Source organism: Elgaria multicarinata, chromosome 11 (assembly GCF_023053635.1).
Source record: "Elgaria multicarinata webbii isolate HBS135686 ecotype San Diego chromosome 11, rElgMul1.1.pri, whole genome shotgun sequence".
NCBI lineage: Eukaryota > Metazoa > Chordata > Lepidosauria > Squamata > Anguidae > Elgaria > Elgaria multicarinata.
The window spans coordinates 28493155-28520714 of record NC_086181.1 but is presented as its reverse complement, the minus strand read 5'-3'; the positions used below and the strand labels follow the sequence as shown (position 1 = coordinate 28520714).

At 48.4% G+C, this 27560-nt stretch overlaps 2 protein-coding genes across 2 annotated transcripts; both read left to right on the top strand.

The window, feature by feature from the left end:
* Positions 1-433: 433 nt before the first annotated feature.
* On the top strand, positions 434-12783 carry RABEP2 (rabaptin, RAB GTPase binding effector protein 2). Its single transcript, XM_063137748.1, has 12 exons — positions 434-539; positions 888-1115; positions 1464-1585; positions 1672-1791; positions 2427-2747; positions 3625-3720; positions 4768-4866; positions 7789-7932; positions 8051-8228; positions 8452-8463; positions 8565-8635; positions 12458-12783. The coding sequence occupies exons 1-12, from the start codon at positions 533-535 to the stop codon at positions 12518-12520; spliced, it is 1461 nt and encodes a 486-aa protein (XP_062993818.1). The 5' UTR covers positions 434-532; the 3' UTR covers positions 12521-12783.
* Positions 12784-18023: 5240 nt separating this feature from the next.
* TUFM (Tu translation elongation factor, mitochondrial) lies at positions 18024-25114 on the top strand. The gene is made up of 11 exons (XM_063137830.1): positions 18024-18107; positions 19677-19723; positions 20564-20726; positions 22295-22461; positions 22716-22820; positions 22980-23144; positions 23249-23381; positions 23498-23602; positions 23809-23960; positions 24424-24543; positions 24640-25114. Exons 1-11 carry the CDS (start codon positions 18026-18028, stop codon positions 24811-24813), a joined length of 1413 nt encoding a protein of 470 aa, XP_062993900.1. The 5' UTR covers positions 18024-18025; the 3' UTR covers positions 24814-25114.
* The last annotated feature ends 2446 nt before the right edge of the window (positions 25115-27560 follow it).

Sequence of the window (27560 nt, the reverse complement as noted above, 5' to 3'; positions counted from 1 at the left end):
TTCACCCCCGAAGGTGTTTTTTAAAAAAATGTTTTTTTAGAGGGGAGTAAAATTTGGAACACTAAATGAGAAATACGAGATAGCCTCTGAGCATGGGCAGTGTTCCTTCTCCACGGAGGGTTCGCAGGCTACCGTGCCTTCCCGTTCTTCCATCTGCAAGCGCGGCTCTTCCAAGTCAAAACAACGGGGCTTAGAGGCTGGTTTGTGAGCCCCGGCACTTGTTAATCCCCTCTGACAGCAACAGCAACGGCACTTCCGGGAGCAGCCACACACACCCTTCTCGCCTATGTCCCCGCTTCACTTCGGCTCTCTTCGGAAACGCTCGGGCAATCTCGGCGGGTCCGGAGGAGCGCGAATTGGAAGCGCAACCTCCCCTCCTTCGGGTCCGTTCGAGCATTTCCGTTCATTCTCGGGAACATCCCTTTTTTTCGGCCGTTCCCGTGCTTATTCGGCTATTTCCGGTTCCGCTCGGGGGATTCCGGCTCCGCTCGGCCTCCGGGGAAGCCGCCGCAGCCACAGAAGCCTTTGCGGGATGGAAGGTACGCGCGAACTCCCCCTCCCCTCTCGGCGGCGGGCAGGGAAAGGGGGCGGGAAACCGGGAAGCCACGCCCCTCGCCGCTCTGGGGGCTCCTAGAGCCGGGGTCTGGTTTGCGTCACACGCACTGGGGGCAGGTCAGAGGTCACGGCCAGGGGTAGGATGATTGGCCTGCCTGCTGGTTCATGGGCAGTGGAGAGGTGAAAGGCCAAAGGTTTAGAGTGGGGGTCAGGAGTTCTAGGGCTAGCAGCAGAAGTTCAGAGCTCACTTGAGAGGGGAACAGGGAAACAAGTCCTGGATTCAAATCTAGCCCCAGTTTTCATTCCCCATCCCTGTTCCCCTCCTACCCAAGAACCACAGAGGGTGCAGGATGTGGTCGCCCCTGGTCCTGACCTCCCAAGAGACCCTGGCCCCGAGGAGACAATCCAAAGCCTGCAGGCCCAGTTGGCGGCTGCGTTGGCAGAAGTGGAGACCGTCCGAGCTGTGGCCGCCGTGAGCGAAGGCACGAAACACGAGGCTGTGGAGGGCGTCCGGCGCCGGTGCCAGGAGGAGGTGGCTTCGTTGCAGACCATCTTGAAAGGTGAAGGGATGCAAGTGTTAGGAGATGGAAAGGGAATGCCTTCCCTGGACGTTTTAGATCACTCCTAGAACTGGGGTGGGTGGGTGGGGGGCAGGACCCAGGATTCTGGGATGCCTCGTGTATGTGGGGAGGGACCATAGCTCAGCGGGAGAGCATCCGCTTTGCATGCAGAAGGTCGTGGGTTCAATCCCCTGCATCTCCAGGCAGGCTTCGGAAAGAATCCTGCCTGAAACCTCAGGAGAGCTGCTGCCAGTCAGTGATAACAATACTGGACTAGATGGATCAATGGCCTGACTTGATATAAGGCAGCTTCCTATGTGGCTGCTCATGCGTCCACTCTGCCTACAGACACCATCTCCAGCTATGAAGCTCGCCTCTCGGCTGTGGAGCGGGACAGCCGGGAGAATGCTTGGAGCCGTTTGCTGCCGAGGACCAACCCCCTGGACTCGTTGGAGAAACAGATGGAAAAGGTAAGCAGTGGACAGCCAGGATTTCTGGTGCTCACTGGGAAGGTGCTAAGCTGAGGCTAGGATGAAGGCTCTTGTATTCCCCACAGGCGCAAGAGGACACTCAGCGGCTCCGGGCCATTGTGCTGCCAATGGAGCAAGAGATTGCGGAGCTGAAGGCCAAGCTGGCACATGCTGAGGGACTGGTTCAGGAGCTTCAGGGTGAGCAGGTGAGATGCGGGTGGGTGGAAAGGGGAGATAGGGCGCTGAGGAAGGAAGGAGTCGGAAGGGATGGGTGGCTTCCAGCAGCTCAAAATAGGGTGAGTATGCAGTTTGGGAAGGAGCCGACGAATGAAGGAGGAGGCCGGGATTTCCTGCAAAATGCACCTGAGGGTGATGGTTGCCCCAGAATAAATCAACATAGAATCTTCGTACAGCTACTTGACTCCAGTAAACCTAGAGCCACAAGTCTGCACTTGGCTGTCGTAGTTGTTTCACTAGATCAAGAGATGGTTAGCATGCAAATGACCAAGTGCGACAAAAATGGAGTGATGGAGCCAGCCAGTGACATCTGAGCGACGGCAGGATGAGCTGGATTTTACTGGGTGGCTACAAGTCTGAGAAAATCACATTAGATGAGTCATTACGGGAAACCAGTTGTGAGCTGCCAATTAGGTGTTTGCTTTTTGACTCCAGGCTCAGAATTACAGGGCTACGGCAATGGTGGGCCACTCCTTAAGCTCTCAGTAACATCAGCCTGCCCAACCCAGACACCAGGCTATAGGGGTTGGTCTCTGAAGTATCCATTTTGGGTAGCCTGGCTCCATGAGGGCTTCCTTAATCATTGTTTTTCCTTTCTCTTCAGCGTTCCTTATGTAGCTCAGCCGAATCCCTGCTTGCTGATCCTGAGGCTGTGCCCTCCGATGCGCCTGGAGATGACCATGTTACTCTGGGGGAAGGAGGAGTGGCTGAGAAATTTGCCCGTAGCCTTGACAGTGTCTCCATTGCCTCTTTTTCTTCCTTGGCACCAAGCCCCGGGCCTCCCGTCCGACGCAGACGCCCCCCGAGTCCCGAGACTGCATCGATTGCCTCCTCCACCGGAACCCTGGTGCCTGAGACCATCTACTTACCGCCAGCTGGATACCAGCTGGTACCTGAATCGGAATGGATGCAGCTCCACGGACAGGTGCATGTGCTTGGGACAAAGTGTGTCAACTGGTGTGTCAAGATGGAGAAAGGTGCCCAGCTAAGGTGTTCTCTGTTGCGGCAGTCCTAACTGAAAATCCCTCCCGAGGGAGGCCTGCCTACCTCCGTTGCTGCTGGCTTTCTGCCGTATAGTAAGGACTAGGCTCTTTGGTAGAGCGTTTGGGAGTGGGGCTTTTAGTTGGAGGTGATTCTGTATTCAGTATCAAGGCAGCTTTGAAGACTCTGCTGTACTGTGATTTTTCTTTCTTTTGCTTACTGTGGGCTCATCTACACCAAGCAGGATATTCCGCTATGAAAGCAGTATATAAAATGCAGGATCCACACTGCTGCTTTATAGCGGTATTGAAATGCACTGCAGGGTCTACACTACTGTTTTATAGTGGTACTGAAGTGCACTGACCACCGTTGGGGCCCATGACACTTCTACACCAAGCAGGATATAACACTATGAAAGTGATATGAAAGCAGTATATGATATGCATCAATGGGCCCCAACAGTTGTCAGTGCACTTCAATACTGCTATAAAGCAGGAGTGTGGCTCCTGCCTTTTATATACCGCTTTCATAGTGGAATATCCTGCTTGGTGTAGATGAGCCCCCCCCCCATGTTAATTGTGCTTTTTCCTTTTAAAGTGTTTTTTTTTTACTTGCCTTGGTAGATTCTTTGAGGATGGAAAGGCAGAATGTATAAATATTCCACCCACTTTAACCGTCTCCTGCTGACATTCCTTTTGCTCTTAGAGGGGGTTTCTCTTGTTAGCATGAAGGGGGTTGCTAGAAGGTTGCTGGGGACTTAAGAGGATGTATCCCCAGAGGCCTTCCTGCCCTCATTGTGCCCCTGGCTTCCCTCCTTCCAGGTCCGGCAGCAGTGTGAGGCTCTGGAAGAAGCAGCACGGGAAAAGGCCAGCCTGGAGGAGGCACTGAGACGTAGCAATGATGAATGCACCAAGCAGGTATGTATGTGGCATGACGCCCTCAGTGCCTGTTCGTGTGATAGTAGAATTCTATCCTGCCCGTCCTCCCAGGAGCTGAACAAGGTTCTCTCCCCCTCCGTTTTATATTCACAGCAACTCTATGTGGTGGATTAGCCTGAGGGGAGGGGAACGTCTTTCACCTCGAAAGCTGAATTCAATTTTAGAGAAGCTTTCAGGGCCCACATTCCAGTGGTGGGTGGGGCAAAAAATGGGCGGGGTGGGTGGGAAATGGCATATTTTTGTGTAAATTTCCTACTGCCAGTAACTAAGTCTTCAGAGGGGCATTTCAGTCTTTCAGAATGGGGGGAAGATGCAAAAGAAAAGCCAAGAAACACCAAATCATCATTTTTGGGGGGCGGGGGGGAAGGAGATGTGAGACTGAAAGAACTGGGCACATTTAGCCTGGAGAAGAGAAGATTGAGGGGAGACATGATAGCACTCTTTAAGTACTTGAAAGGTTGTCACACAGAGGAGGGCCAGGATCTCTTCTCGATCCTCCCAGAGTGCAGGACACGGAATAATGGGTTCAAGTTACAGGAAGGCAGGTTCCGGCAGGACATCAGGAAAAACTTCCTGACGGTTAGAGTAGTACGGCAATGGAACCAGTGACCTAGGGAGGTTGTGGGCTCTCCCACACTAGAGGCATTCAAGAGGCAGCTGGACAGCCATCTGGCAGGGATGCTTTAGGGTGGATTCCTGCATTGAGCAGGGGGTTGGACTCAATGGCCTTATAGGTCCCTTCCAACTCCACTATTCTATGATTCTGTGACATCTGGGGAAGCCCAGAGGGCTGGATTAGGACCCCTGGGTGAAGAAATAGGGTTGACTCAAGATTATCCAGTGAGCTTCATGGCTGAGACAGGATATGAATTTGGGTCTCCTAATCCAGCACTTTATACCAGCCTTTCCCAACCTGGCACTGTCCAGATATCTTAAACTACATCTCCCATAATCCCCCAGCTTCATGCAGTTGACCCGCTTTGCCCTCTGTGAATCATCCATCCTCTCCCTTTGTTTTCCGAGCAGGTTCAGGTTCTTCTGACCCAGGTCCAGACCTCGGAGCGCCTTCTCCAGGGACTCCAAGCCACAGTGAGCGAAACCCAGCGCCAGACTCAGGAGCAGATGGTGAGCAAGTGCGTGTGGGTTTTGGGAGGCGGTGTTGGCCATGAGCCACAGTCTAGCAGGGGAAAGCAGGAGTCGGGCTTGGATGAGGCCTGGCCCAGTTGGAGCAAACTTGGGGCATGCAGGACGGTGGTTTTGGAGGGAGACGGCCGAGGGGAGACGGCTGAGAGCTGGGCTGAATGTTGTAGCCCTTCTGTGGAGACTGACGCAGAACACCTCCCTGTGGCGAAGCTCGGATGGCACGCCTGTCACGTAGGAAGCCTCTTCCGCTGCACGTTGGCCCAAAGACATCCAGGTCCATCGTGCCAAGACTGCAGCACCACACCAGGGATTGGGGGCCTTGGGTGTGGAGGGAGAAATACCCACCGTGCGGCCTTTGCGACGGCACGTTCCAAGCTCGCACAGCGTTGGCTGGATATGTAGCATCCTCATGCCATGGATGCGGAGACCTTGCGGTGCATTTGCACTGATGCATAGGATGAAAGGCTTATGGATTATTTATTTATTTATTTATTTATTTATTACATTTTTTATACCGCCCAATAGCCGAAGCTCTCTGGGCGGTTCACAAAAATTAAAACCATGAAGAGCATAAAAACAACCAACCATCTCAAAACACAAATACAAAATACAATATAAAAAGCACAACCAGGATAAAACCACACAGCAAAAATTGATATAGGTTAAAATATGGAATTAAAACAGCAAAGTTTAAATTTAAGTGAATAGGTGTTTAAAATACTGAGAAAATAAAAAGGTCTTCAGCTGGCAATGGAAGGAATACAGTGTAGGTGCCAGATGAACCTCTCTGGGCAGCTCGTTCCACAGCCGGGGTGCCACAGCAGAGAAGGCCCTCCTCCTAGTAGCCACCTGCCTCACTTCCTTTGGCAGGGGCTCACGGAGAAGGACCCCTCTGGATGATCTTAAGGTCCGGGCAAGCACATATGGGAGGAGGCGTTCCTTCAAATAATCTGGCCCCAAACCATTTAGGGCTCTGAATGTTAGTACCAGCACTTTGAATCAGGCTCGGACCTGGACTGGCAGCCAATGAAGCTGTAGAAGGACTGGCGTGATGTGGTCTTATTACACTGTATATCTCACCTTGTTCAAGATTGGTTACAAATATATAATTAGGCATGGCTGGGGAGGACTCTCTTCTGTCCCCTGGTAGACAGCACTACAGATTCAGTCCCAGGATCTCCCCTCTCTAGGGAGAGGGCAGAAGGAGCTGCAGGTAGACTCGGACTGACGGATGGCTGAATGAGAGAGACATTTTGGCTGCATAAAGCCAGGTGGTGACGTTGCCATCCCAGTGAGTCCTGGGAAAGGTAGGGATGTCGCTGGAAAATATATTGGGAATTGTCATATCTAGCCCTGCTCCCGCTGGGTTGGAAGAAGGTGTTTCAGGTGATCAATCAGAATCAGACTCTGAAGTAGAGGAGTCAGCGCCAGAAACAGGCCAGCCTGGACCAGTGGGGGAGAAAGCTCTCACAGGCCCTTAACCAGAGCTTATCTTGTCAAGGGTAAATAATACACAGTCAGTGGGAAGCCAACATTCTTCCAAGGGAGAGAGCTTGGAAAGGTTAGCCGATCCTAGAGTACACCACAGCCTAAAATGGGCAGAGCTAAAGGAAGGAGAGAGAAAGTCTGCCCGGCTGGTGTCCGGTCAGAAGCTGCCTCAGAACTAGTCTCTCTAAAATTTCCATGCCTTAGGAAAAGGCTTTCCATTCTTCTTGAAAGGACAATTGTGTTGCTTAGTTTGCATCGTTTTGCCCAGGGGAAAGTTCCTAGAGATTAGGCTCTCTTCAAGTGGGAAGAGATGTTTATTGCTTGAATAAAGCTTTGTGGACAATAACGAGCAGGCCTCGTTATTGTGTCCCAAGAAGGCAGGAGGTTTTGAGAAACACGACAGGAATGTCACTGGCATGAGGGGGGGGCGTGGCGTGGTGTAAAACCTTACCCAAGGTGAGAGCTGCTGGTGAGGCAGGGAAGCGTGCAGACATTTGGGTTTTGAATGGTTTGTTACTGGGACATTATTGAAACATTAAGATCGTTTGAAATGTGCTGTTGTCGATTTTCCAAAACCCATTGTAGGGTAATACCTTTATTAGGCCAACCGAAGGATCTCAAAAAATGTGAAAGCTTCTGAGATCTGCAGATCTCTTAGGCAAGATGTTATAAAAAGCAGGTGGGGGGTAGGGGAAGAATCTGACTAGATGGTGAAATCAGGGTTTGCATGTTCGGATTCCCAAGATGGAGTTGGGGAGGAGGAGACTGCAGACATTCCGTTTAGGCTTTGCAGGTCGTGTGACGGTTACTGGTTGGACCTGCAGCTGCCCTTATGGCTGCTGGGAGCAAGAAGGTGAAAAATGTTGGATCCTTGATTTTTTTTTCATATATAAAATCCAGTTGTTCTGGCTGTTGCTTACTTTGAAATGCTTATTGATTTTATTTTTATGTATTGTTATGCTTTGTGCACCTTGTGTATTGCTACCCACCCTGCAGACCGCTTACTCTGTGGAAAGGTGGCAGACCTATTAAAATCTAGTCTATTCGAAAGATAGGAACTGGCAGACACAGTCCCCCCCCCCCCCCGATACTGTTCAGGGTCCTCTGCTTCCTGGCACTTGGTGACTCAGCCCAGGTTCCAGGCTTTCCCCTCCCTTTTAAACAGTCCGCCAGCTTTCCCCAACCTGATGCCTCCCGGATGTGATGGACTGCAGCTTGGCTGGGGATGGCAAGTATTGTAGTCCAACACGCCTGGGGGAGGGGAGGGGGGGCACCAGGTTGGTTGGGGAAGGATGTCTCAGGCACTCTGCTGTGGGAAAGTGCTTTTCCAAGGCCTCCCCGTGGAGGGTTGTAACTTTTCAATCCTGTGTTAGGAATTAAAGGTCCCAGTCTTAATTTTCTTATATTCCCCACCAGGCTGACCTGGCCGCATCCCACAAGCGCCTGAGCTACGAAGTGCAGCGTCTCAATGCTGAGAATGAAGGGCTGCGTGGTGGGGCCTGTTCCCAGGCTCCCTGCCCGACAGAAGAGGAGAACAGGCGCTTGCCTAGCACCATCCCGGTAATTTTGCTGGGCCTCTCTCTTGCGTTGACAAGAGCATGTGGGATGCTGGCTTGGAATGGGCGAAAACCCCAGTGCGATCCGTAAGGGCTCTTTCCCCATCCTTCTGTCTCCGCAGGAGCTGCAGGCCTTGGTGCACCAGCTGAGACAACAGTCTGCTGCGCAGCTCCGGGCTGCCGAACACCAGGCTGAGCGCCTGCGAATCGAGATTGTGTCTCTGCGGGAGCGGCTGGATGAGGAGGCAGCCTCTCAGTCGGGGCTGCAGGGGGCGCTGGAAAGAGAGCAAGAGGAAAGAGGTGGGCAGGGGAATGGCAGCTCCCAAGTGCAAAGATGGTCATGTGTGTTGTGGGTTCTGAATGGATTCTTGGGTTTCCAATGTATTTATTGGGTTGTTGCATTTAGAACTTGGAGCCTAGGAATTTGAAATACTTTTCTAAAGTACGTGACTAACTCACTCTCTCTGTCTCTCTCTCTCTCCGTCTCTCTGCCTTCTCCTTCCCCACTGCTTCTGGCTGGAAGAGCTTTTGCAAGGTAAGTTGTTTTCAGCTGTTGTCCCTGTGTATACTTCTGTCCTTGGAGGCTCAGTGCTGTCCTCCTTGTGGACTGACCCTCTTCTCCTTCTCAATCCCCAGCCTCCCTAAATAGTATCCGGAGCGAGATGGAGAGACTGCAGCAAGAGCAGGAAGAAAGGAATAGAAGCCAGGTGTGTTTGGATTTCCTCCCCCCCCCCCCCCGCAGATATCTGCCCAAAAACATTTCATTTCCCTAAATCAGGCTCTACCTTCAATCCCTTCCCAATCCAGACCAGATCTGTTCCTCACGTGGAAAGTGACCACGTCATACTTGAATTCTTGATTATGAAGGAGACAAAAGTCGAGCGTAGCCATACACGTACTCTGGATTTTAGGAAAGCTGATTTTAATAAACTCAGAACTATAATAAGTAAGGTCCCGTGGCAAGGGAGCCTAAAAAGAAAAGGAGTGCAGGATGGGTGGGAGTATCTAAAAAATGAAATTTTAAAGGCACAGTTACAAACAATTCCAACAAGGAGAAAAGATAGAAGACAACAGAGGAAACCAATGTGGCTCCACAAAAAGCTTATTGATGAACTGAAAACAAAAAGGGATACATATAGGAAGTGGAAGGAAGGCCAGGCTACAAAAGAAGAGTACAGACAAGTGGCGCAGAAGTGCCGAAATGGCGTCAGGAAGGCTAAAGCTGTGAATGAGCTGAGATTAGCGAGGGATGCTAAAAGCAATAAAAAGGCTTTCTTCAGATACGTGAGTAGTAAAAGACAGAGGAAAGAAATGGTGGTTCAACTGCTTAATGAGGATGGCAAATTGATAACAGATGACAAACAAAAGGCTGAAGTGCTCAATTCCTACTTTGCCTCGGTCTTCTCCCAAAAGCGGATCTATGACCCCCCTGGAAAAAGTGAAGCAGAAGTTGAGGGGGCAGGATTGCAGTTTGAGATTGATAAACAAATGGTCAAAGAACACCTAATTTCCTTGAATGAGTTCAAATCCCCAGGGCCCGATGAACTGCATCCAAGAGTAATGAAGGAGCTAGCGGAAGAACTCTCAGAACCTTTGTCTATTATCTTTGCAAAATCATGGAAGACGGGTGAGGTGTCGGACGACTGGAGGAGGGCTAACGTTGTCCCTATCTTCAAAAAGGGCAAAAAGGAGGAACCTGGGAACTACAGACCAGTCAGCCTGACATCCATCCCTGGGAAAATTCTGGAGCAGATTATAAAGAAGTCAATCTGTAAACACCTTGAAATCAATGCAGTGATTACTAGAAGCCAACATGGATTTGTCAGGAACAAATCCTGTCAGACTAATTTGATCTCATTTTTTGATAGGATAACCTCCCTTGTGGACTGTGGGAATGCTGTGGATGTCATATATCTTGACTTCAGCAAAGCTTTTGACAAAGTACCACATGACATTCTGATTAACAAACTAGCTAAAAGTGGGCTAGATGGAACAACTATTAGGTGGATCCACAGTTGGCTACAGAATCGGACTCAAAGAGTACTTATCAATGGAACCTTCTCAAACTGGGGAGAGGCAACGAGTGGGGTGCCGCAGGGCTCAGTCCTGGGCCCAGTGCTCTTCAACATTTTTATTAATGATTTGGACGAGGAGGTGCAGGGAACGCTGATCAAATTTGCAGATGACACCAAATTGGGTGGGATAGCTAATACCCTGGAAGACAGAAACAAACTTCAAAGTGATCTTGATAGGCTGGAGTGCTGGGCTGAAAACAACAGAATGAAATTTAATAGGGATAAATGCCAAGTTCTACATTTAGGGAATAGAAACCAAATGCACAGTTACAAGATGGGGGACACTTGGCTCAGCAATACTACAAATGAGAAAGATCTTGGAATTGTTGTAGATCACAAGCTGAATATGAGCCAACAGTGCGATATGGCTGCAAGAAAGGCAAATGCTATTTTGGGCTGCATTAATAGAAGTATAGCTTCCAAATCACGTGAGGTACTGGTTCCTCTCTATTCGGCCCTGGTTAGGCCTCATCTAGAGTATTGCGTCCAGTTCTGGGCTCCACAATTCAAGAAGGACGCAGACAAGCTGGAGCGTGTTCAGAGGAGGGCAACGAGGATGATCAGAGGTCTAGAAACAAAGCCCTATGAAGAGAGACTGAAAGAACTGGGCATGTTTAGCCTGGAGAAGAGAAGATTGAGGGGAGACATGATAGCACTCTTCAAATACTTAAAAGGTTGTCACACAGAGGAGGGCCAGGATCTCTTCTCGATTCTCCCAGAGTGCAGGACACGGAATAACGGGCTCAAGTTAAAGGAAGCCAGATTCCGGCTGGACATCAGGAAAAACTTCCTGACTGTTAGAGCAGTGCGACAGTGGAATCAGCTACCTAGGGAGGTTGTGGGCTCTCCCACACTAGAGGCATTCAAGAGGCAGCTGGACAACCATCTGTCAGGGATGCTTTAGGGTGGATTCCTGCATTGAGCAGGGGGTTGGACTCGATGGCCTTGTAGGCCCCTTCCAACTCTGCTATTCTATGATTCTATGATAATCAAAATCGCTAAAGAAAAGCAGTCATCACAGTGCTCATAAACGCTGGGAGATGTTACTTGTTATGGGAGAGAGAGGCATAACAAAAGAGGGTGATTGGGGATTGATGGCCATACACATTGGTCATACACATGCTAATACAGCCTGGAGTTCAGCAACAGGGCTGTATTAGCATGTGTATGACCAGGTATGACTCTTGCCATCCAACATTTCGTATTCTGCTTAGTTTTACCCCTGCCTTTGTCTCTGGGGAATGCATTTGAAGAAGTCTATCAGGAAATGGTACTTGACCCAGGCCTTTTGTGAATGCTCTCAGTCTGTAGGTGGGGTTTTGGGTTGCTTCAAAATGGAGTCAGTACGGCTCACGGAAGCTACCTTGTAACAGGTTGTTTGTCCACACATGAGAGCTGACATTGCTTCCAAGTGATCACTGCCCCTTTCTAGCCTTCGTCTCTTCCAGTCTTGTCCAGAAAGAACACCGTGGAGGCTCTATCCCATTTCCCCTCTTTCTCTCTCAACCTTTTAAAGAATGAAATTTTCTATGCTGCAATGACCAGCTGTTGCAGGGTTATGTGTGTATTCTACCATTGAGGCTGGGTACCCAGAATTTAGTATCTTCAAAATCTCAGCTTTCAGGTTTGTTTGTTTTTAATGCTAAGTGAGAGACCATGAGCTTGAAAGGAATTGGGCAATGTCTGGTGAAATCTCATTGTCCAGGCAGGGCATCTGACCCATGATCTAGTAGAGCAGCCTTCCTCAACCTGGGGCGCTCCGGATGTGTTGGACTGCATCTCCCAGAATGCCCCAGCCAGCTGGCTGGGGCATTCTGGGAGATGCAGTCCAACACATCCGGAGCGCCCCAGGTTGAGGAAGGCTGTAGTAGAGTGTTTTTCCTTGGAGTGCCTCAATCCAAAGGGAAATTCTGGTGCGCCATACTGTGTTGAGAGATGTGCCCTACACCCAGAAGCCCTGCTCCAAATCTTGGAACTCACTCTGGAGTTCTGTCACACAACTCTCAGATTGCAAGTCGGGCTTTCCCCGAAGGGGTATAGTCAGTTGCATGGAGTACTAGTTAGAAACATAACACATGTTTTAAAACATCCAAATCCAGGCTTTCCAGTTTCCAACATTTTAAAATTCAGTTCTAAACAACATTTTTTTTTAAAAAAAAAAATAGAACTAAATCTTAAGAAAAAGTACTAGGAATAAACATGATTTAGAACGTGAGGTTAGGGTAAGAATGGGCAAATACGCTTGTCACAGTGGGCAAGAGCGCATTAGAGGTGCAATGCTGGTAAGGCATTGCAGGAGCAGCAAGAAGGATGGGGAGCTTTGGCATGGATCGGTCCTCATGTTCTGGCTGTGGTGGAAGGTGGTGTGGGATGGTGTTTCTGGTGCTGTCATGGCAAGAGTGGGGGCTTTGAGAGTACCTGTGGACTCATTCTCCTTCCTTCCTTGTATTATAGGCTCAGCCGGATGCTCCCACTGTGGGAGAAGCCAGCAGTCTTCAGGATAGGTCTGAACCTTAGACTTGAGGATGGGATGGGGAGGTCAGGCCTGCCCTTCCTCCCCTCCCCGGCACCACGGGAACCTCAGGGAAATGATGACCTGCCAGGCACCAAAGGGGTCATCTCTGTCCTCCAGAGCCTTTCCAGGCCCCCTCTCCGCATGGGATAGGAGAACAAGAACTCTGGAGGAAGGATGGCTGGAATCTTCTGTTCCTCTCCCTGCCCCTGCATCCTGACTGACACTGGAGCTTCCGGAGCACAATAAAGGAGATTTTTGTATCTTTCCCTGCCTGTGTCTCTCCCTGCCTTAGGTGTGTCAATGATTTCAGAGGTGGGATGGGGTGGTAGCAGTGGTGCAAAGCTTCATCTCCTTGGGAAGAAACCCTCCAAAAGTTCACAAGTTGATATTTGCTTACCTCCTTGGAACTTAGGGATGCATTCGGAATGTGGAATAGGGTGAGCGGGGCTGATCCAAGATGCTTTGCCGCCCGAGGCAAAACGCAAGAAGCTCCTTCTCCCCGGCCCCTATTTTATAGATGGAGGTTGCCTAGCCTGGTTGATGAACCTGACGTCAACACCGACAACGGAACAGCATTCACCACCACACCTGTGGACAGCAAGCTAGCGGAGGGGAAAGAAGGCAAACCATGTGGCACACCTAGCTCTGTTGCTTGAATGTCTTGCTGCTCCTCCTCAGCATTTGGGAAGGCTTCACCCTTGAAAGGGAGCCAGGAAATGCATTAAATCATTTTATTTATTTATTATATTTTTATACTGCCCATCAGCCAAAGCTCTCTGGACTGTGCTCAATTAAAAACCATAAAATACAAATATAAATTTAAAACATAAAAAATTTAAAAGACAGTATAAAACCAGCTACATTAAAGATCAGGGAAAGCCTGTGTAAAAAGGTATATCTGCAGGAGACGTTTAAAAGATATTATGTTTTCCGCCTCCTGAGCTGCACGAGGGCGGGTGCTCCAGAGGAAGTTTTGGGTGAAAAAAATTCAGGATTTGTTTTCTTTCTTAATGTCGTGGCAACTTAATGGGCTTCAAGCACTCATTAGCCCAAACCTTGCAACATAAAACACATTGTGCCTTTGGCTCATTTTTGTCACCACTGCAAGTAAATCCCAGCAGCAAGTAATCATATTTCTGATATTTTTTCCTTGCTTGATTTGTAGCACCAGCTTTAACAACTCTGTTGACTCCTCTTCACACACCTTTTCGCTAGTACTTGCAATATTATCTGCTTTCCTTTTTGAACTCTCAGTTTGAAGCTACTTGTCCGTATTATCAAAAGTCCACAAAGCTGAAAGTTCAAAATGTAAAAATCCCCAATTATCATATGCATAAATACTGGGCTTTAATCAGATTTTATAGGGGAACATTTAAGAGGCAGAACATTTGTCAAATATCACTAGATTTTTAAAATATTTTTCTCTTGCTCCTATGTGCCTCTATTTTTATACATCTATCATTTCTTCTTTCCTTCTCTTTTCACACTTAACTCATACCCTATCACTCCCAAATTGCCAGTTCCTTCCATCACTACTCCCTGTTCCTTCCTCCTATAAAAACTTCCCTCTCCTATTCCCTATTATTTAAAAATATATTAACCTTTTACTCTCTTTCAAAATTCCTTCAGCATTCCCTTTGGCCTTTTCCTTACAACTCTCTCTTGTCATTCCTGCATCACATTCTTCATAATCTCCACAAACTCAGTGTGACACATATACAACATTTTCATTTAACTTTTTCTGGAAGAATTGCTTTCTGCACTTTCTAAGATGCTTTAATAATTTTCCAGTGAAGAGTTGATTACAGTGTTACATCAAGAGACTCCACTTCCTAAGGACCCTTTTACTATAGCCTGAGCAGAAGTTGCCACTGATGTTTTATATAATTCCCAAATCATTCCCTTTTTTGTGGTGTTCTTGGCACAGGAAATAGCGGAGGCAGGGGAGTTATTGAAATCAACATGATTCCTTTCCTACTCTTAGGTTTATGAGTTATAGTGCAATCCTATACGTCTTCTCCGTGGGAACCACCATTGAATTAAATGTGACTTACTGCAGCCCAAATGTCTCTAGATTAGTTATCCACCTCTATCCCTGTGAAGTTCCATTTATTCACATCAGAGATGTGCAAATGGAAAGAGTAGGAAAATCTACATGGACTGCATGTCTCATGAAAATTGCCTGAGGACATGTGATTTGCTCAGGCCCTTTGTTGTCACAAGTCAGGAACATATCAGCCAGTCTGGAAACACTATTGAAATGTAAGGAAGAGCAGTGACCCCATGCTAGAATCATTCATGGAATTATTCTTTTCCTGTGCACTGACTGATCTTTCTCTCGCCCCTCGGGGTTCTCCTCTCTGGTACCCCGGAGCAATGGCCCCAGAATCAATGACTGGCCCAAAGTCACCCAGTGAGCTTCATGGTCAAGTGGGGACTTGAACCCAGGTTTCTCAGCTCCCAGGCCAACACAGGCTAACTCCCAGGCTAACTACCGACCTGTCTCTCTGTTGCCCCTTGTCTCAAAGATTCTGGAACGTGTGGTCTACTCTCGCTGTCTTGACTTTCTCTCTAGTAACTCTGCTCTGGATCCCTTTCAATCTGGATTCCGTCCTTTGCATTCCACTGAAACAGCCCTTACCAAGATCACCAATGATCTTCTCACTGCCAAGTCTAAGGGCCATTATTCCGTCCTTATTCTCCTTGATCTAACTACAGCCTTTGACACGGTTGATCACGATCTTCTCTTAGATTCCCTCCATGACCTTGGACTCTGTGGCTCTGTCTATAACTGGTTCGCCTCCTATCTAGAGGGTCGCTCTTTCGGCAGCTCGTCCTCCTCCTTTCCCCTTTCAGTAGGGGTTCCGCAAGGCTCGGTGCTTGGCCCGCTGCTGTTTTCTCTATACATGCTGCCCTTGGGTAAACTTATTCAATCTCATGGCCTCCAATATCACCTGTATGCCGATGACACACAACTATACCTCTCATCTCCGGAACTTTCTCCTGATGTCCACGATCGTATCTCAGCATGTCTTTCAGATATCTCAGCCTGGCTGCTTCATCGCCGTTTGAAACTCAATATGGCAAAAACTGAACTGCTTGTTTTTCCTCCTAAACCTTCTCCTCACCTCTCATTCTCTCTTACTGTCAACGATGTCACGCTTACTCCGGTCAAGGAAACTCGTAGCCTTGGCTTTATATTTGATTCCTCGCTCTCCTTTATTCCTCATATCGAGGCAGTAGCTAAATCTTGTCGTTTCTTCCTGTATAATATTGCCAGGATTCGACCATTTTTGTCTGTCTCTTCTGCCAAGACTCTCGTTCACGCACTGGTTATCTCTCGGTTGGACTACTGCAACCTCCTCCTCTCTGGCCTCCCCTCATCTCACATCAGTCCGCTGGTCTCTGTCCACCACTCTGCTGCTAAGATCATCTTCCTGGCCCGCCGCTCTGACCATGTCACTCCGCTTCTGAAATCTCTTCATTGGCTCCCAATTCATTCCAGAATCCAATACAAACTTCTCCTGTTGACCTTCAAAGCTTTTCACGGTCTAGCTCCTGCCTATCTCTCCTCTCTCATCTCACACTATTGCCCCGCTCGTGCTCTTCGCTCCTCTGATGCCATGCTTCTTGCCTGCCCAAGGGTCTCTACTTCCCTTGCTCGGCTTCGTCCATTTTCCTCTGCTGCCCCTCATGCCTGGAATGCTCTTCCAGAACACCTGAGAACTACCAACTCAATCACAGCTTTTAAAACACAGCTAAAAACTTTTCTTTTCCCTATAGCTTTTAAACTTTGAGTTTGTTCTGACTCTATACTGTTAGCTTCACCCTTTCCGGTGCCTGTTTACACTTCCCTGTGCCTGTTTGCATTCTCCTTCCCTTCTTATTGTTTACCACAACTTTATTAGATTGTAAGCCTATGCGGCAGGGTCTTGCTATTTACTGTGTTATCTGTACAGCACCATGTACATCGATGGTGCTATATAAATAAATAATAATAATAATAAGCGGTGCCCTCCTGGATCAGACCAAGGGTCCATCTAGTCCAGCACTCTGTTCACACAGTGGCCAACCAGCCATCGGCCAGGGATGAACAAGCAGGACATGGTGCAATTTTAACCACTACACCACACAGGCTCCCCAATAGGCACTTGCTTGCACCTCAGGTCAAGGCTGGGCTCTTTGGCCCATATAAAGGCCGAAGGTGGTGGTAGTGGTGGTGATGACACCCCCTCCCCCTTGGATACAACAAGCAGCAGTGGCTGTTGCACCACACGTAGGGGCTGCGTTTGGAGAACGAAGCAGGGTCTGCCTGTCTTTGCTCTCCCCACGATCCCTCCTCCCTCTCGGGCCACTGCCACAGCTGAGTGGGCTCCATCTCTCCTGCCCTCTTAGCAACGCCAGCTCCTTGCGTTATCATGCACTGCACTTGCGGGGGAGCAGAGGTTTCACCATAGAGATGCTAAGCGGTAGAGCGACGCCACTCTTGGGATTCTGGGAGTTGTAGTCCAAGGCATCTGGAAGGCTCCAGCCTGGGGAAGCAGCGCTGATGGAATTCATGGCCAGTAACAGAGCCCTTTAGCTCTACCCGCTACTCCCCATTGCCTACTGTAAGTGAGCCTGTAACCCAGGTTAAGCAGGTGTAACTGACACAATTGCATATTCCTTCCCTGTTTCGTCCTGCCTCCTCTTACCCATGTCAACTTTTAGATTGTACACCCCTCGGGGCAGGGACTTCTCTTGTTTTATATGCAGAGGAATCCTCTAAAACTCCATCCACACCACTATGTCATAACCGTGGCTTTCAGCGTTTACCAGGATGCCGACCTCCGGAGGCAGCCGATTCCACCCTTGTGCAGCGCTTCCTATGAGGGAGGGTCTCCTAATGTTTAGCCAGGATCTGCTGCCCTGCAATGTCCAGCCTGCCCTTTGTGTCTACTCCTGCCTTTGCGAACAACAGGCAATGAGTCTGCTGTATCTTCTACGAGACACACCTTCAGGCATTCGAAGGCATCTACTATGTCTCCCCTTCGTCTTTTCCCCGGCTGGCTAAGCAGATCCAGCTCTTTCAACCGCTCCTCATAGGACTTAGTGTCCAGACCCCACACGCTTGCCGTCAGTTACACCGCTGTTCAGTTACAGCGACACTAAATTCCTGGTTTTCTCCTTGGTTCCTTATGCACAGCCTTTTACTCCACACGCGCTCACGCGCACACAAAGCCCCACAGGCAACAAAAGTGACTCAGACAGTCCACAGAGTTGATGGGACTAGAAGAGCGGCCTTCCCCAACCTGTCGCCTTCCAGATGTATTGGCCTACAACTCCCTGCATCCCCCAGCCAGCCAACACCACGTGGAGGACTCCAGCTGGGAAGGCTGCTCTAGCCCCATCAACTCCGTGGACTAGCTCGACCAAGGTTGGGGGGCCTTTCCATGTGTGCCGGAAGTTCACCGTGTCCCTCTCTAGCTTTGGGGACTCTATGCGGCTTCTCATGCGAGGCGGACGTGATGACGACACTTCCGCGGGCAGCAGCTAAGATGGCGAGCCGCGCGCTGTTGGTGGCGCGAGGAGGGTTCGACGGCGTTGCCGGTCGGTTTAAACGGCTGCGCGGGGGAAGGAGGAGAGAGGGAGAACAGGAGGGGGGCGGCGGCGTGTTTTGGTACCTGGCTGGGGGGTGAAAGCGCCGCCAACGGTTACCCCGCTCCTTCGCAGCCTTTTTTCCTGGAACTGCTCCGTCAAGAGCCTGTGACCTTTTCTGTCCTGGCCCTGCTATTCGATTCATTACGGCCCCCAGGGTGGTGCGGGGGAGGGGCAGAAAGAAAGGATCGGCGAGACGGGGGCAGCATCTCGCCCATCCTGTGCCCCTCTTTACTGCTGCTCCTCCGCGGCTAGAGGGGCGGGCTATCCGTGGTGCTTCTGCCCTTCGTTACACCCGTGCAGGACTCAGATGCTAAGCACGTGTGAGGGCGCGAGTGTTAGGGAGATTTCGGCAACAGCACGGATTAGGGGAGGGGGAGGGGGGGCAAAGGCAGCGGCAGTATTTCACTTCGCGTTTGGGTCTGGGAGGCTCCGATGCGGCTGGACAAGTACTGCCCTCATCCCTGGCCATTGGCTGATGGGAGTTGGAATTCACCAACATCTAAAGCGCCACAAGTTTCCCACCCCAGCTTCTCACTGGGGTGGGATGGTAAAGCTTTAGTGCAATCTTCCTGAAACTGGGGCCCTCCAGATGTGTTGGACTACGACTTCCAGAACCTCTGTGTTGGGCTGGGGGAGGGGGATCTGGGAGTTGTAGTCCACTCAAGCCAGTGCACTGGCTTGAGTTTGTTTATATGCTTTCCTCTGGTGCAATAAGAAAGGGGCCTTTTTGTAAGTGCTTTGCAACTGAAGCTGTTCTGAATTAGGGTTTTGCACCATAGAATAGTAGAGTTAGAAGGGGCCTATAAGGCTATCGAGTGTCTGACCCTCTATTGATTCTCAGTTCTGGCTGAATCTCTCTGCAACCTGGGAAGTACTATGTCATCATAAAGTGAGAAGGATGATTATTGGTGTAGTTCTATGTATTTGCAGTGGTGTCATAAAACAATGCAGTACAATCGGATGGCCTTGCATTAAATGCATTGTATCAGCAGGATTGTTGTGTGGAATATGGAGACTCTCCCATCTTCCTCCACTCTGATCTGGCTCACATGACACAGTAAGACAACATGGGTTAATTCACCAATGTATGCTCCATGCCAACCACCCATGACCCTAAAACAGCCCATGTGGTGTGGGTGGTTTGTTAACCACGCCAGCAACTCACCCTCAATGGGCTCACATGACAAGCAATGGCATAGGCCTGTCTCAGCTTGCTTATACAAAATGGCGTCCGCTGCGTATCATGGAGCTCCATGAGTGAATTAACCTACGATGGCTTCTTGTGATGTGTGATCAGGCCCAGTGTGTTTTAAAAGGGCTAATTTTAAATGCCTATCCTGAAAATTATGGGCACTGATATGAGAGGGAAAGGCACAGAGGACAGAAAGGGAGATCCGAATGTTCAAAGGTAATGTAATTATTATGACGCATTGCATTTCATAAAAGCAGGCAGTTGTTACAAGTTGATGGAAGGTTTCTGTCGTTGCACTGATAGCCCATTTTGTGTGTGTGTTGCAGGCCTGCGTGGCTGCCTGTCTCATTACCTGCAAGGTGCTCTATTCACGGTAAGAAGAATCCTGTTTTGAGATGTGGGTGTGATAATAATAATAATATATTTATTTCTTACCCGCCTCTCCCTTTGGATCGAGGCAGGGAACAACATTAGAACAAGAATCAATACATCTTAAAAATTCTTGATTTTACATTGATCTGGATAGGCCTGCTGGAAAAGGCTAGTCTTTAAGGCTGCCTTAAAATCACACAGAGAGTTAATTTTACGAATCTCCTCCAGCAAGCCATTCAACAATCTGCGGGCGACAGAAGAAAAGGTCCTCTGGGAAACTGATGTCAGCCTAGTTTTAGCTGACTGAAGTAAGTTCACCCCAGAGGACCTGAGTGTGCGGGGCGGACTATATGGGAGAAGGCGATCCCGCAGGTAACCTGGACCCAAACCATTTAGGGCTTTAAAAGTAATGACCAACACTTTGTACTTTGCCCGGAAACTAATTGGCAGCCAGTGGAGTGATTTTAATGTTGGAGTAATAAGCTCACCCCTAGATGTACCGGTGACCAACCTGGTTGCCATATTTTGAACTAGTTGAAGTTTCCGAACTAGGTACAATGGTAGCCCTATGTAGAGCGCATTGCAGAAGTCAAGCCTTGAGGTTACCAGTGCGTGCACTACTGTCTTTAGGTCTTCTGACTCTAAGAAGGGGCGCAGCTGGCGTATCAGCCGAAGCTGATAGTACATCGCATCTATCTGGGCTGTTATTTGGAGTGACGGATCCAGGAGCACCCCCAAACTGCAAACACAGTCTTTCAGTGATAATTGATTGCTCTGTTGTAGCAACTCAGAAGGAAGAAATCCCAACTGACTCTTAATGTCTCTTCTTGTTCTTTTACAGCCGCCTTTGCCCTGCACAGCTTTCTATGGGCAAACTTTCCTAGTGCGAAGTTTTGCAGTCGAAGCCAAAAAAGTATACTTACGGGACAAGCCGCACGTCAACGTTGGGACCATTGGGCACGTGGACCATGGCAAGACCACGTTAACGGCAGCCATCACCAAAAGTGAGAGGGGTCGGTGGGTGGGAATGGTTACTAGAGGAAGACCAAATGCATAGGTAGAGAATTGACCTGGTTCTCCAACCACCCCCTTTTTCGATAAAGGGCCACTGACTGAAAAAAAACTTCCTGTGAGGTCAGAGCTTGCTGGTAGGCAGAGCCAAAAGTAGGTGGAATAAGCTTGGCACAAATGAAGCCTTGAGTATTGGGTTATGCTGTGTCCTGTCAGTGGGACACAGCCCTAAAGTCTGCTTCTATCCTTGGATTTAGTAGAAAGCTGAGGAATCCAACCTCCCCGGAGCCAACAGTCCTGATTTCCACCACCCCAGCCCCCTCTGCAAAGCCTCTTGGCTAAAGACAGGCAAGGACTTCCCACCCATTCTTCAGCTCCAATCCCAAAGCTCCACATCCACTATGATAAACACCTTGGCCATCGTCTCCTAAGTTGAGATACAGGCAAAAGATTCTTGAACATGCGCGCGCACACACACGCACACACCTTGCACTATAATAGCAAGATAGGCTTGGGCAGAGCGCTCCCTGTACCACACACCTCAGCTGGGTTGGAAAGTCTGGTGTGACTTACAGCAGAGTTGCTTCATACAGCGAAAACATGGCAAACTGCATTTAGCATTGGAGGAATAAACACAGGCTAGAGCCAGTTTATTGGAAGTTCAAACCAACTTTCTTTGATAGTGCTTTTATAGATATCATCAGAGAACACTGTCTTAATACTGTTTAACTACGAACATCTAAAACTGGGCGTGTGAGTGTAAGTAAGCAAAGGCGTGTGATATGGTTGCTTGCTTCCTTCAGGAAGAGAGCCATGTGGTACTTCTGGCAGAGGCAGAAGGAAATATGAACTAGAGAATATTCTCTACTGCCCCTAGTGTCTAGAAGCATGTGGAGTTGTTCTATTATTCAACAAGCACAAGTGAAGCAAGAAAATGTAGAGGTGTTTCTACAGCAGAGTTGCAGAACCTTTTCCACAACCATGGAGTCGGGGAGCAGCTTGGGACCTATGGCCTGAGGTTCTACATCCCTGCTCTACAGGGAAGGTTCAAGAGAGCTTTTAGTGCTGTCCGTTGACCGAGTGCAAAGGTACAGGCAGTGATGCTGGCCTGCCAGCCCTTGCTCAGCTGAAAGAGTCAGTGTGGTGTAGTGGCTAAAGTGTTGGACTGGGAGTCGGGAGATCTGGGTTCTAGTCCCCACTCGGCCATGGAAACCCACTGGGTGACTCTGGGCCAGTCACAGACTCTCAGCCCAGCCTACCTCACAGGGTTGTTGTGAGGATAAATGGAGAAGAGGTGGCGGCTTATGTACGCTGCCTTGGTTTTTTTGGAGGAAAAAAGGCGGGATATAAATGCAATAATAATATAAAATAAAATGTGGCCATTATTGGTTTGGTTTTTTTAAGAAATGCTGCCAACTGGGACACTTATTTACCACGTTTCTATACTGCCCAATAACCAAAGCTCTCTGGAAAACTCAGGAACCTTGGTCATTATTTATTATTATGTATTTATATAGCACCATCAAGGTACATGGTCACTCTTTTCTTCTGTTCCTTCCAGTTCTGGCAGAGGCTGGAAGTGCTCAATTCAAGAAATATGAAGAGATTGATAACGCTCCGGAAGAGAAGGCACGTGGCATCACCATCAACGCCTCCCATGTTGAATATACAACAGCTAACCGCCATTATGCGCATACAGATTGCCCCGGGCATGCTGATTATGTCAAGGTATGTGTCGGGAGGGATAACAAGAGAAACTTCTATGCGCCTCATCTAGAATATCCCTTTCAGAAAGTATTTGCTGAGAACACTTACTTTGTGTATTCAGATACATGGGTGACTCAAGGTGGCTTGTGAAGACCTGGAATACTTCCTTTCCTTGGGGCAGATATTTTTGTGCGAGTCAGTGGGCTGGTTTTCCAAAGGAGCTGGGGTTAGAGAGAGACCACAGACTGACGCGTTTTCCCTTGTCCTCTCGGCAGAACATGATCACAGGGACAGCACCATTGGATGGCTGTATCTTGGTGGTGGCTGCAACTGACGGACAGATGCCGCAGACGAGGGAGCACCTTCTCCTTGCTAAACAGGTGACACTGTGCTCTGGTGGCAGGGTGGAGATGACCAGGGGGTCAGTGCATGCCTCTGCGGATATGTGGGATGCTTCTCTCAAGCAGGGCTGGGCATCTGGAGAAGTGAGCCGTGTACAGGCGGGTCTCATCCTTCTGTTTTCTCCCCTACCATCCCAGATAGGAGTGAAGCACGTGGTAGTGTACATCAACAAGGCCGACGCAGTAGATGATCCAGAGATGGTGGAGTTGGTGGAGTTGGAGATCCGTGAGCTGCTGACAGAGTTTGGCTATAACGGGGAGACGACTCCTGTTGTTGTAGGCTCGGCTCTCTGTGCTTTGGAGGTCAGTGGTGCGAGCGCATGCTGCCTGAGCGTCATTGCTTTGCCTGAACTCCTGTGTTTGTCAAGCTGTTGTGTCACCTTTCCACCCATCTCTCTTCTTTGCAGCACCGAAACCCAGAGCTGGGCTTGAACTCAATCATGAAGCTGCTGGACGCAGTTGATACATACATTCCTCTACCCCAGCGTGAGCTTGACAAACCGTTCTTGCTTCCCATAGAGCACGTCTACTCCATCCCAGGTATTAAGCCTCAGACGTTGGCTGCCCTGGTTTGAAGACAGTAGCTGTTACACCCACAGCACTGGCTGGCTGTCCGTGCTTTCCTATATTAGCTTCATCTGGTTTGTTTGTTCCAGGCCGGGGCACTGTGGTGACAGGTACCCTTGAACGTGGCATTATCAAGAAAGGAGACGACTGTGAATTTTTGGGTCACAGCCGGAACACTCGCTCTGTGGTGACTGGTAAGTCTTGTCTATTTTCTGCAAGACCCTATAACCTCCTAGTCCCAGGTCAACTTGCTTTTCCTCCTGAATACCCCTGGCTTGCTGAAGTTAAGGTTGTCCTCATGTGAAAATGCAGCTGGGGCAAAGGGTGAAACTGTGGTCTCGGGGTGGTGGGGGAGGCGGTGGAAAGTTTGCAAAGGGTAATGGCTCTCCATTGGCTTCAGGGGTTGAGATGTTCCACAAACAGTTGGATCGGGCAGAGGCTGGTGACAATTTGGGCGCTTTGGTGCGGGGGCTGAAGCGAGAGGACATACGACGGGGGATGGTCATGTGCAAGCCAGGCTCCATCCAGCCCCACCAGAAGGTTGAGGCTCAGGTAAGCGGGCGCAAGTGATGCAGGATCACCCCAGGGAAATGGAGGACGGTGATGATTAAGAGCATGTAGCTCTTTCAGCTACGTTCAAGATGTAATTACAGAAATAGTCGCACCTCTGTAGAATGCGGTGGGCAACATGTGACCCCTATCACCGAAATTCATGGTGGTGGCAGAAAACTGTGTTTACTGCCAAATTGCTGGGAGTTTTGGTGTAGTGGTGGCCAATGGGGCAAAAATAGTCTCCAGATCGCTCAAGGTTGTCTATCCACCAGAGGAATGTGGACTCTATAGTGAGGTAAAACCACCTAGCGACTGTCCTGAAGGCTTTGTTTGGAGCACACATGGGAACTTTTGTCAGTTTTGGTGCTGTTGCCATTACGCTGGCAGCCAAAAAAAAACCCCCAAGATCTTTCCTCTGCTATATATGTTGCTAAATGATACAGATGTAATTTTTGCTTCCTAGATTTATGTTCTGAGCAAAGAAGAAGGTGGCCGCCATAAGCCTTTTCTGTCAAACTTTACACCTGTCATGTTTTCTCTGACCTGGGACATGGCCTGCCGTGTAGAATTGCCTTCAGGGAAGGTAAGTATCTGTCTCGTCCTGCCACCCCTTTGTCTCCTATGAGCAAGTTGTGAACACGTACACAAAAATTAAAGCTGACTGATCCTCTCTCCTTAGGAGTTAGTGATGCCAGGAGAGGACACCTCTCTTGTTCTGATACTGCGACAGCCCATGGTCTTGGAGCAGGGACAACGGTTCACATTGCGGGATGGACACAAAACCATCGGCACTGGAGTGGTCACAAAGACACTGCCCCTCACTCCAGGAGACGAAGAGAAGTGGGCAAATTAAGAAGTCATATCCTTCAGAAACTTGGGAGGCTGTTTCCATCCACCCGACAGGTAGACTGAGAGAAACCTGGGGTTAAAACTGTTGCGTAAAGGAGGGTAGTTGCTGTAGGCATCAAAATATTGTGGGCAACTTTCCAGAGAATTCTTCTGGTGAAACTATCCAATCTAAACTACTCTGCAAGCTGTTAGCCCTCCAGCCTTGGCAGGAGGGAGAGGGCACTTACCTAACATGTTCTGCTCATTTCATGGGAGTGTTTGGTGGGAGGGGGGGGAGTTGGTTAAATAAAAGACTTCAAAGCGGATTGTGAGTACTGCTTATTCTTTAAACGGCAGGCAAGATTTTCCTAGTCTTAAGGAACTGCTTTAATTTTTGTACTACTCAAAATTAGGGTGATACATGTTTATATATAGTTAGCGGATACAGATTGGATGGAGTGTGGTGCTAGAGAGCTCTGCAGCTGTTGTCACAGGCACTACCAAGCCCAGAAGCTGCTGAGCAGTTTCAGTTGATAGACTTTTGACCCAGGGGCATGGACAAAATGACTTGGATCCCAAGGGAAGTGTCTATTCCCTTGCTCTCCTGCAAAGCCTCTCTTGAAGGTTAGGGAATCCTCCGTATGGGAATTTAACTACAATGAGGATAGCTGTAGGTGTAAGAATATGGGGAGAAGCGAACATCCTACAGTGGTTGAGCAAAAGGCTTTAGGAGAGCCAGTGTGGTGTAGTGGCTAAAGTGTTTGGACTTTGAGTCAGGAGAACCCAGTTCTAGTCCCCCCTCAGCCATGGAAACCTACTGGGTGACTTTGAGCCAGTCACAGACTCTCTGCCCAGCCTACTTCACAGGGTTGTTGTTGTGAGGCTAAAATGAGGATTATGTACACTGCCTTGGGTTCTTTGGAGGGGAAAAAGGTGGGGTATAAATGCAATAAATAATCCATGGCACCATGAGGAGCCAACTTTTGGCTGGGCCCTTAGGAGCAGTTTTATTTATTTATTTTAATGAGCTCTGTCCCTATACAGACCCCCATTTTGGAATTTGAGAGCTAGAATGCATACTTGGGCAATACTTGCTCCCAGTGGAGAATCTGGATTATGGATTTTCTTTGTGCTGTTTTACTAAAAAATCGGCAGTGCTGACAAGGCTATAACGTGCTCTTTGCTAAGACACAAGGTAGTCATGACATTTTCCCTATGGCCAAAGACTCAGAAAATGTGGGCAGTAATCTGGACAGAAAATTAGAAACTCTAGAAAAGAGAACCAATAAGAGGAGAAAGTCCTTTGTGTTGCTGCCACTGCAACAGCCAAAATAAACTTGGCAGGAACACGAGAGTCATGGCCCTTGGAGTAGACAGCCTGCCAGGAACCTAGAACACCCTTTCCTAAGTTGGTGCCCTCTGGTGACTAACTCCCATCATATCCAGCCAGACACCTGTAGAAGTTATTTTAGTTTCTTATTCAACAGTAGGAAAGAAATGTACTGGTAGCAAGTTGCAAACTTCATTTGAGTTTGGGGAGGCAAATATGAAATAGAACTTGCTCTTAAAAGGTGGAAATACTGATAGTTTATAAATAGTAAAACTAACACTTTATATTTTATCTGCATTCTCCCTATATGAAAAGGGTGTGTGTGTGTGATGTAACTTTTTCCTAGCTTGCAACTCCATTCCTTGTTTAAGACATTTGTATCCCACCCTATATCACAAGGATTCCTTGCTACATACTTGACTATAGTTAATTTATTTCCTTGTCTGGCTGGTCATACGAGTGACATCGGCTTCTTTCCCAACACAACAGCTTATTAAAAAGTAACTATATTCCCAAAACCTTTTATAACCACATTCTCTTCCCTAACCTCACTTTTGAAGAGGGTAAATTATCTTCAGGGTATGAAAAGGCGAAGGGGGGGGGAACTCTCACATTTACTTAAGGAAACCTGAAGAGGCTTAAGGAGTTACTTTTTTTCAATTAAAGATCAAACAGAACATATGCCATACTATCATCCCCAAAATTTATCAGTGTCAAACACAAGGGTAGTAGTAATAGCTATCCAATGCAGAACAAATCCAGCACTGTAAAAAGCAGTCACAATGCATCATTGTCTCTTTTTCCCCCAGAGGTAGGAAAAAAATGCCGTAGTTTAATTCTTGTGTATGTAATAAGCCATCACATTTTAAAATCTCACTTTCCCTTCAGCTAGAATAAAATGAATAACCAAGTCAAAACCAGTGCCCTCCTGCTGTTTCGGAGTATACCTCCCATCAGCCCCAATGAGCATGGCCAATTTTTGGATTATGGAATTGTAGTCCAAGACTACATCTAGAGCTCAGTAGATATGGAAAACTTATCAATATCAAGTTGCTTGCTGAAAGTAGCTATGCAGGGCAGTGAACTGCACCACAGAAAACTTTTTCGCTCCCTTTTCTTCTCCAGCAGCCTTATTTCATTATGCATTGCCTACAAATACTTTCGGCTTTGCAGACAACCATAAAGGCAATTTTTTTTTTAAAGCAAAGATTCCCAGAAAACCAAATTTGAAGAACATACACAACTATTACAACGTGTGCTACACCATTAATTTAACACCATTTTTGATAAATGTTTAATGCTCAAATTTTGGCCTACGTAATTATGCACGCCAACCTCAGTTTCATAGATGTGGCTGATAAAGATAAAATGATCACAGAAAGAATTGCTAGATCTTTATTTCAGTTGCCAAATAAGTGTATGTCAATTCTATACTTAGTATT

Bases quoted from the DNA above. Each gene is read 5' to 3' on its own strand.
- RABEP2 (XM_063137748.1), top strand. The intron at 3,721-4,767 runs GTATGTATGTGG...TTTTCCGAGCAG, and splicing joins ATGATGAATGCACCAAGCAG to GTTCAGGTTCTTCTGACCCA. The intron at 8,636-12,457 runs GTGTGTTTGGAT...CTTGTATTATAG, and splicing joins AAGAAAGGAATAGAAGCCAG to GCTCAGCCGGATGCTCCCAC.
- TUFM (XM_063137830.1), top strand. From the start codon at position 18,026: ATGACGACACTTCCGCGGGCAGCAGCTAAGATGGCGAGCCGCGCGCTG. The intron at 22,462-22,715 runs GTATGTGTCGGG...TCCTCTCGGCAG, and splicing joins GGCATGCTGATTATGTCAAG to AACATGATCACAGGGACAGC. The intron at 23,382-23,497 runs GTATTAAGCCTC...TGTTTGTTCCAG, and splicing joins GCACGTCTACTCCATCCCAG to GCCGGGGCACTGTGGTGACA.